The sequence below is a fragment of the Crassostrea angulata genome, chromosome 2 (genome assembly GCF_025612915.1).
Source record: "Crassostrea angulata isolate pt1a10 chromosome 2, ASM2561291v2, whole genome shotgun sequence".
Classification (NCBI taxonomy): Eukaryota; Metazoa; Mollusca; class Bivalvia; order Ostreida; family Ostreidae; genus Magallana; species Magallana angulata.
This window is the reverse complement of record NC_069112.1, coordinates 75,028,127-75,038,729: the sequence shown is the minus strand read 5'-3', so window position 1 is coordinate 75,038,729 and position 10,603 is coordinate 75,028,127. Positions and strand designations below refer to the sequence as shown.

General features: G+C 31.7%; 1 protein-coding gene across 1 annotated transcript in view; it reads left to right on the top strand.

The window, feature by feature from the left end:
- Positions 1–8,915, top strand: part of LOC128174865 (potassium voltage-gated channel protein Shaw-like) — a 34,875-nt gene extending 25,960 nt beyond the window's left edge. Inside the window, exons 4-8 of the mRNA XM_052840295.1 lie at positions 869–948; positions 1,679–1,766; positions 2,643–2,868; positions 6,861–7,167; positions 7,646–8,915. Coding sequence (XP_052696255.1) covers positions 869–948; positions 1,679–1,766; positions 2,643–2,868; positions 6,861–7,167; positions 7,646–8,527 — 1,583 coding nt within the window. The 3' untranslated portion in view covers positions 8,528–8,915. The remainder of the gene's footprint in view (positions 1–868; positions 949–1,678; positions 1,767–2,642; positions 2,869–6,860; positions 7,168–7,645) is intronic.
- The last annotated feature ends 1,688 nt before the right edge of the window (positions 8,916–10,603 follow it).

Here is a 10,603-nt window from a genome sequence, read left to right as displayed (position 1 = left end):
ATTCCGAATTACTGCTGTCATTTACATTTAGAAAATTGTCCCTTGTGTATCCATGATTTTACTTTTTTTACATGACAGCAAAATTTTTTTCAAAGTTGCATTTTTTTTGGGGGGGGGGGGTATCAAAATTCTGTTTCAAAACCATTCTCCGACATTACAGTGACATTGATGTCATAAGAACTGAAGATGAAGAAAATGTTTCGGAAGTGGGGAAATACGAGCTCGTTTAAACACCTCTGTAGTTATTATTTCCGTTAAAGCATGTCAAAAAGCAAATGCTTGTTTAATTAGTCATAAATTGTACTCTCAGTACATATCAAATTGTAATTTCAGTACATATCATATTTTACTTTCAGTACATATCAAATTGTACTTTCAGTGCATATTTTGTAAAATTTATATTTAAAAACTTTGCAAAATATAAAAAGTCAAACAGTCTGACGTGACTTGACAACACATTTTGTTGACGTTAATGTTTTAACCATAGGCCAAATATATATCAAAGAGATATGTTCAAACTGTCGTGTCAATCGTGTGTGTATTTCTATAAATAACGCCATTCTAGTTATCTTATTTAAATGAAACAGTCAGGGTTTCAAAAATATAACTGTCCTCGCAAACAACATGAAGCTAGTCTTTTGTTTCTTTGTCCTAGCAACTGTTGCGAGCACCGAACGTGGTAGGTGCCGTATGTAGTACATGTATTTCTTAGATTGTTAGACAGAGAGAGAGACAGACAGACAGTGAGAGAGAGAGAGAGACAGACAATGAAAGACAGAGAGCGAGACAGAGAGAGAAAGACAGACAGAAAGAGAGAGAGGTCAATGGATCAGATTATATCAATGCATACATGCGTTTATTATTGTAGCATGTGATAACGGATGGTTACCCTACAGAAACCATTGCTATTGGTTTTCATCAAATCCCGCAACTTTTCATTATGCAGTGGTAAGATTTTAATGTTTACTGAAACATCTGTTTCATATTTGATTATGTTACTAGAAAAAGACGTTTAATATGATAACCTAACAACAAAGCTATGTTATGAACGTAATGATATTAATTTTTCCATCGTCAGCTTCCCTTATTTATCTAGCAATATACCATCATCACCTACTTATAGGGTTTATGTCTCTGAGCTTATTCGTTATTCAAGAGCATGGTCTACATTCGAACAATTTCTAATACCAAGCAAGCTAAAGTAACAAACAAACAAGTTGTTGGAAAAAGGATATCAAGAACTTCGATTAAAATAATCTTTTCACGGGTTCTATGGTCGATACAGTGACCTTGTCAACAAGTGCAATGCTTCATGAAGACACATGCTGGCTGAAGTTATTCATACTTACTAGACACTGGACGAACCTCGGTTTCTTCTTTTTTTTTCATAACCTTGACAATGAGCACCCGGCGGGTGCGACCGATCGGCATGAGATGCCTACTACTCTTTCTATGCTCCTTCTCCTACCTCTATCTTATTAGAGGTCCGTGCTGCTCTGCTTTGAATGTGTATTTCTTTATATGGATCTTTAAGATGGTTAGGAGTTCATTTTTGTCAATTTCAATCATATTGCATTATTAGATACTTGCCATTATATCTGTAATAAATTCATCCCAAAAACTAATACTTTTTTTTTATTAGGGAACAGTGATTTGAATTTTTAAATACTTTTTGTAGGATACTTGTTCCGAAAGGGGATCAAATTTGATTGAAATTAGAGATGCAGCAGAGGATAAATGGGTGTTGCTTCAAAGTCTGATTCGCGGTAGGATAACATTACTGTTATTTTTTGTTAAGAAATAGGATTTAAGAAATTGTATCATTCAGTTTGTTCATATCATTTCATTCCCTGTTGCATTAGTTATATTATATAAATAGTGCCTGTTTGGGAGGGTAACAGTTGAAATTGACACCCCGAGAAAACCATTGTCAACCGACGCGAAGCGGAGGTTGACAATGGTTTTCGAGGGGTGTCAATTTCAACTGTTATCCTCCCAAACAGGCACTATTTACTTTGTTATACTGAATGTCTTTTTTAAAATTTTTAAGAAAATTTTACTGCTTTTATATAGCAATAACGTGAATTCTACAGCGAACCGTACGCGCATAATTTTCGCGCATGTAACATTTTTTAATGTTACCCGTTGCCAAGTGCGTTGCTAACGCTGAGGGTAATAGTAAATATTATTAACTGCGTCTTAACCAATCAGATTTCAGTATTTAACATGAAAGTATAACAAATGCTAATATTTACCATCAACACCTTTGTAAATTATTTCAAATTGTTCCCCCTATATTTAAGATAAACTCTACCAAAATTATTAAACCGTAAACTATTCTAAAGCAAGTCTGCATGATAGATTTAATTTTTATAGTACGTTGTAATATTTATTTATTTATTGTTCATTTTTATGTATTCCTACCACTTAAATGAATATAAAAATGTTCCCATAATCTGAAAAAAAAATTCTGATAAAAAAAAATAATAAAGAAAGATCATAAGCTGTGATGAACAAAAGGTCTTTTGTAAAACAAACGACAATTTATAGGAGTATATTTTCGTCCATTTGTTAATAACTCTACAATGGATAACACAAGATGTATCCGTGTTATTTTGTAATTGCAATGTTCTGTTTTTAAGGTTTTTCACAGGTTTGGATTGGCCTTACTGACATAGTAGATGAGGGTATATACGTGTATCCGTCAGATGGCGCCAAATCGGTGTTCCTTAACTGGAATATCGGTCAGCCAAGCGGCGGCGCGGGAGAGAACTGTGCTGCCATAAGAACACCATTTCAGAAGTGGCACGACTTTCCGTGTAGCAATAATGTGTCCTACATTTGCAAAAAACCTGCAAAACACTTTGTGTGAGGCAATAAATATTTTCAAAACTTTTTTTTTTTGGTCAACAAATCTTTTCTTTTAATCATACTTTGGTTTTGTTGTAGAAAATAAATGGTGAAAATTGTTAAGAAAATATGCTGGACGAATTAGAATATTAGAACATATCGAAAATAAGCATAAGTAAATTAAAATTTACATGTACATAGAAAAACTAAAATTCTTTTTTTTTCTCTAGTAGACATATATGCTTTTAGAGTTACAAAATATTTGGCTTGACGGACATTCTGTGAATTTGTACTGTACTTTGTGCGGTAAAAAAGCTATCAAATAAATCATGGACGTGATTTTAAAAAGCAATTAGTCTAATATCATTCGATCAAAATACAATCCATTTTTAACATTAGATATGAAATTAAAAAAAATATATTTCCTACTTAATCGCAAGGATTAATAACGGTGTAAAATCGCAATAGGCACATCTCGATGAATTTTAAATCTCACTTAAATATTTCTACAGATGTAAGCTAAACAAATATGTGGTAAAAATTAGACATTTGTGATTTGGTATAATTGCGAATTGACGAAAAACGGTTTACTCGCGCAAAATAAGGAAAATACAATAGTCAGTATTAAATACTGTTAATGTAGATGTTTGCGCTGGTGATTAAGTATGCGTTTTCTATTGTCAAACAATACGCGTGGGTATTAAATACGCAGATGCATGATTTACTGCTCTAAAGTTGTTTTTTTTTACCATACGCGCGGGGGTATTTTACGCGGTTTTAAGCTAACCGCGAAACAATGAATTTTTTTTCCCTTGCGTAAATAACTACTTCCACAGTATTGTTAAATCATTACATGATAAACCCCAATTAAAAGATTTCATCCGATGAACCTAGGGTGAAAAATAATCAATGCCCTAAAATATTAAACAACGTTTTCTTTGAATTTATCAATCTACTAATGACCTTCTCATTAATGTTAGCGAATTGAAGTAGTGTTTAATTTGTGTACATAACTAACAGTGGCAAAAGTTTGTACAGTACTTCTAGGGCAAAATTACTAGAAAAATCAATACGTAGAAGCTGATCAATTCCATATAGTCTGCAATAAAAACAGCGCTGGGGTCGTGCTTTAAAGATATGTCGATCAATGCTCTATTACATACTGTATGTGATCTTTGACTCCTTAGCAATGATTGGACTGTTGGGTATATCAAATCTGCTATGGTGCAGTTTCCTTGACTACTGGCATTTTGTTAAGGCATAAAACTTAACAGTCTATCCATATGATCATATCAAATGACTCAAGTCCAATAGATTCCATCAATAAAAAAATGTGTTTGGATTTTCCCGTCAGATGGAATTGATTTTTTTTTTAAAATGAAAAAAAAAAACAAAAACAAAAATAGAAGGTATGGGTCATTATCAAAATATGCAGACTTTTGAAAAATGAAAAACATGAGAAAATTATTGCTGAAAAAATTACTTTGATTGCAAAAAACACATTTAACAAACAATGAAGTATAACATCTAAAAATTTGCAAACATTGGAATCTACCATTTGGTTGATAATTAGACTGAAATTTAATTAACTGTGAACATTTTGTCAGTGGTGTAACAGGTATATAGTATAGGAAAAAATTCTTAAATAAAATAAAATAATTCTTTTAAAATGATGGACATAAAGCTTATATCAACAAAATTCATTTAAAGTTATTAGAATTAGATAACAGAAAATATTTGACACATTTACATAGTGACCAACATAACATTTGAGACAAAGTCTTGCTGTTACCCAACAAATTTTTAATTTGAGCATTAAAAAGAACACAACTGGATTTTTCTTTCAATGGAGCATAAAAAAGACATTACTAAAAATGCACTGGTGTTTTCAAATATACATGTATTATTGTCAGTTAATTTTATTTGGAGAAAAAAGTTCATGTTACACCACTGATTATTATGTTTTACCACTGACATAAAGTTACACCACTGACCTAGCGATAATAAATAAGAGATAAGCATGTTAAATTTTGTAAAATAAACTAATTTCTATTTTTGATTGCATTTAAAACGTGATAAATTTGATCTTAAATAAAAGTTTTCGTGCCTCATTCTTTCATAATCTGAAGATAGACACACTGTTACACCACTTATAATCAGTGTTACACCACTGACAGAAAAATTGCATGTAGATGTTTTTTTACAGTAATTCACTCATTCTTTGATGTTATATTTTTTACTATTGGCTTCCACACACTTTTATCCACCTTGTACCGAGTTCGAACTTTCTTTGCCTCATCAATCTCACAAACAACATCGTCAATACTATACCAGCTCATATCAATCATAGATTTTGGACAATTAAATTGAATTTTCTCCAATTTTCTCCAAAATCAATGCATACAACGCATATACACTTCCTCTTTGTCTATATATGTTTGTTGAAGCTCAGCTAGCATTTGTTACCTTTAAGCATTTGAAAGATTTTAGTATAACATAATAGGGAATGTAAAATGTCAGTGGAATATAACATATCTTATAATACACTATAAGTCATTAAAAAGTTTGATTTTTTAATAAAAATAAAATGTGGATAATTTCATTTCTTTATTAGATTAAATCTGTTTTTACTTTTATCTTTTAATCATGTATTTAAATGAGTAAAACATAATTAGAGCATACAAAATGTCAATGGTGTTTCAAATAATGTCAATGGTGTAACAGGTCTCATTTTCCAGATTAAGAAAACACAATTGCAATTAAATAGTCAAGCTCTCTTTATTGTGACAGTGTCTAACTTGTAAAATTGATAAATAACAATTGTTCAAAATGCTCAAAATATATATGAAATGGAAGAAAATGTAAAATAATTAAATAATGTCATGTGGTGTAACAGTTTTTTCAGTGGTGTAACAACAATTTTTGGTTACACCACTGACCGTTATACCACTGATGTATCCATAGTAAATGTAGCAGTATGACCAAAGAGAACAGATACTACACAAAGCTACATAGCCTATGTTATAATGTGATAAACATTCTTCATTTATGTGAAAAACTTTTTTGTTCTTTCATAATAGAAAACCTTAAATAGCACGTTATCCCACTGACACAGTTTACATTGTATTTTTCGGAGCAAACAAATATTTTCTGCCATATTTTCTATCACAATGAAGTCATCACTGATACATTTATCTTTTTAGTTGCAGGGAATGATGTCACTATGATCTGGGGGATTCCAACTGTAGTACAATATTATTTACTTGATGTATTTTAAGATATTTTTATATAATTTGCCTTGTAACACCAATGACAAAAATTTTTTGTACAAGCATATATCTCATCAAATTCATTGTTTTTAAAAGAGAACTTGTTAAGGAGCATAGCAGAAATTAAAATATGAATGTTGTTTTAAAAATTAATGGTGATTTTTGGAATAAAACCTCAATATTATTGAAGATATTGTAGGTTAAAGACGTTGGAAAAATTTAATGACAACATAAATTCACTGAAATCTCATAGAAAATAATATTTTTTTTATACTTTAAGCAGTAAAATTGTCGATTTATTTGTTCAACAATATAGGTTTAAGTTTCTAAAATCCAATGGTACTGTATATATTCCCCAGAACATTATTTTTCCCCCTTTAAATTGACACTGACACAAAAGGCTGCATATTTTGATAATGACCCGTATGTGAAATTGTATGTTTGAAAAATGAAATATCGAATTCATTTGGGATAAAGTTTTATAAACGCGAGCAAAACTGCATTAATTTTGAATGAAGGTAATGCGATCGACTGTTTAAAAAGCACATCGCTTCAGTTATATCGCATTGCGTTTCAGTGAAGACACTAAATGAGGAATATGGCAGACATTGAGCTCAACGTCGGCGGAACCATATTTCTAACAACGTTCCAAACTTTATCGAAAATACAAGAAACCAGACTTAGCTCTCTTAAGAAGGATATCACAGTACAGAATTGTCCAACCAAGTTTTTCTTTGACAGAAACCCAGAAATTTTCAACAGTATATTGGATTTGTATCGGTCAGGAGAACTACATTTTCCGTCCAATTTCTGCGGTGCTACGATCCGGAACGAATTGGAGTTCTGGGAGATTGATAAGAAGTATGTGAGTGAGTGCTGTCTTGCGTCACTGTACAGACATGATGACGACATAGAAATTCTGAAGGAAATCAAAAATCTACAGAATGGGAAATCCCTAGACATCCCGAAAGAGGAATGCCGGGAGGGCTGCTGGCGTGACTGTTTGTGGAAGGTTCTGCAGTACCCAGCCACCTCGAGGAAAGCGAGTGTAAGTTTATATATATATATATATATATATATATATATATATATATATATATATATATATATATATATATATATATATATATATATAGCGATCTATTTGAATGCAACTGCATCTATCCTATATAAATGTGTTATTTGTACGAATGACAAAATTTTCTGGTTTCAGACCTTGTTGCAATATTTTTAGAAAAAAAAAATATTAATTACAAACTATGCAAATTAAATGGTTTGAATCTGATACCATCATTTTAATTGAGATACATGCCCAAATGTTTTAATCGAAATATCATATATTCATATAAATAAAAATAATGCAAGTTGTTTAAACTTCTGATATATTATTAAAAAGCATCCATCATAAATGCATATTTTTTCACCTATAAATGGATTTTTTTCTTAAACTTTGATATACAATTCATCAAATACTCAGTTAAGCATTAAGCCCCTAATAAAGGACTTGTATTTGTCTTTCACTACAGGTGTTCAACATCGTTTACTTGCTGATGGTCTTAGTTTCTACCACTGTCTTATTCCTAAACACAAAACAGGACCTACGTGAACCAAAGACAGCAGTAAGCAACCAAACTGGCCTTGACCCCAAAACAGACATGTACGCCCACACGTCCGTCCCGTGGACGCTTTGGGTCATTGACGTCATATGCGGCATATTCTTTACGTTGGAATTTTTCATCCGGGCCACTGTCACGCCAACAAATTGTAGACAGTTTTTCTGCTCCGCGTCGAACATAGCTGATGCGATAGTCATTGTCTCGTTTTGGATATTTCATTCGTTGATGCATATTGGATCAAATCAAATGGACAGCAAATCTTTTACGTTGGTATTAATGATCTTTGCGTTTCTACGGTTGCTTCAACTTTGTCGATTTTACCGGTTTTTGAATAGGTTTCAGAGTTTTGACGTAATAAATTTAGCTGCGAGAGCAAGCTTTAGCCAATGCAGCATCCTGATTGTTGTTTTTGCACTAACAAACTTATTTTTTGGATACCTGGTATATTATGTTGAATTCTATGAACGAAGTTCTTTTGACAATGCACTCGTCGGAATCTGGTGGGCTGCTGTTACCATGACAACAGTGGGATATGGTGACGTAGTACCCACGTGGTATCCTGGACGTATTGTAGCAATTTTCTGTGCTCTGACAGGAATTATCATCCTAGCTATGCCCGTCGCTATAGTTACATCAAATTTTACTGTTTATTACACAAAGCTAAAGCAATACTCAAGTCACAAATTAACGGATAAAGACAAAAGCGTCAACGAAAGTAAAGTGAAGATTAAAAGAAATAGTATTTGTAAAAGTATCGCACCTATGCCTGTTCTTACTGTAAAATCAGCCTAGGAGAGAATTTAATTATCAAGATGTTTATATGTACAACTATAGCACCACTGAATGCCAGCTCTTACTGTATAATCAGCATAGGAAATAATTCATTCATTAATATGTTAACTATCACATATACTTAAATAGAGGCCTAATAATTATGTGATACTACCAACTGATACTTAAAGAATAACTTTTTTTGCAATTTCAAAATTGTAAACACATTATAAAATTCTTTTGTAAATGCCAATTCTGCGAAAACGTAACATCATTTTTATGAAATGGTATATACATGTAATAGCATTTAATTTTAACCATCTAACATCAAATATATTATGTATGATGTTATTTTAGTTCCCGATTTTAATGGCGGTTTTTTTTATTCTATACAATTAAATCATTTTATACTGCGTGGTTTCTTTGTTTTCTTGTTTTTTCCCGGTTTTTTTCTTTCTCTGAATACAGTCGATAAAATCCGTAATAGCAAAAAATTTAATTTTTTGTAACAATCGTGTATTGATTTCTACAATTGCAATCCCTTATGTATTTCAATATGATTCTCTTGGTTTTACCTATAAATGTATTATTCAGAAGTATGAAACCGGGGATAATTTGCTTTCTAAAAGTGTTGTTCCTGGGGTTTTTTGTTTTTATCAAAATGGCACACAATCGATAACTATCGTTTGTTTTTGATTATCTTACTTATTTGCGGAAATGATATTTAAGAAGCTTCTTTAATATAATACTACAGGCACATAAATGATGCATGATGTATTGGGAAACATCCAAAACTCGGTCTTATCAAGTAGTCAATTTTCCGACAAAGGCACAAAGGGGTGTGTTTTTCCAGTAAATGTTTTCGAGCTTAATCTTTTTTAAAATAACCAAGTAAATGCTGTAGAAAAAAGTGGTTTAAAATTACAGTTCATTAAGTTTTAAATCCTCAATATTTCATATCAAATATTATCGTCGCAACATAAATAATTCTATAGCTCTTACAAAAATGGAATGAAAAAAAAAAGGTATTTTTTTCAATATCGAATTTCTTAGTCTCATGTTTCCAGTTAAAATTTCTTTCCATGAATTCATTCTTTAAACATAATATAGCCATAGAAATTTCAACTCCCAAAATAATCAATTAAGGTCAGACGACACGTTCTTCGAGAATCTTTTTCGTATCTCCTCGTAATAAAGAGTTCCAATAAAAAATATTAATTTTATAATTACTTTAAAAATGATCAAAATTTACTTTGGTTTGGTTATGGGTCTAGATGGCCGAGTGGTTAGAATCGAGGCCGCACACTGCCAGAAGTGTATAGGTTCTAGAGGTTGCGAGTTCAAGGCGGGGATATAGTTTTAATATAGTGAATTTCGCTGTGCTGAAGATTTTTTTTTTATATCAGCAATTCTAGTATATTTTCAAAGAAGATTACACAGGAAATTGTATACTCTAGCATTTTGCAGAAATGCCTGGTAAGGTACCCTAATTTTTTGCAAGAAAGCTTGTCAAAGTAGTAGTGAACCATTAACAAATTCCTGGAAAAAGTAATCTAAAACTGAGGAACGTGTCGTCTGACCTTAAACATACTATTCTAATGGTTTGTTTTTTCACCGTTGTTGATGACAATCAATGCTATTTTATCTGTAATTAATGCCATTAATCTCAGAGATACATCTTGGATTAATAACATGTTCCCCTTTCACTATTCATGTTATATTCTGCACATTTAATTTGACTAACAACACTTTAAAAAATTAACAAGGATGATAACTCTGTATCCTAGCGTGTACACGTCCTAAAGAGAGGGAGCAACACAAATACTAGTAGAGTTATGTGATATAGTTTTTGCAATTCACAATCTTAAATATGGACACATCCACGTTTAACAAAGTCACAAGACAAGACAGATTCTAAGTTCGAACCAGTTTCAGCGCAGGTGCATCACAAGTTAAACCTCAGCTAATATTGATATACTTTCAGTATCACTTAAATTAATGAAAATTTGATGACAAGATCTAAAAAAATTGATGCAGACAGATCATACACACATTTTTACAATTTTATTTGAGGCACTTCAAAGTGGAAGATGGCTA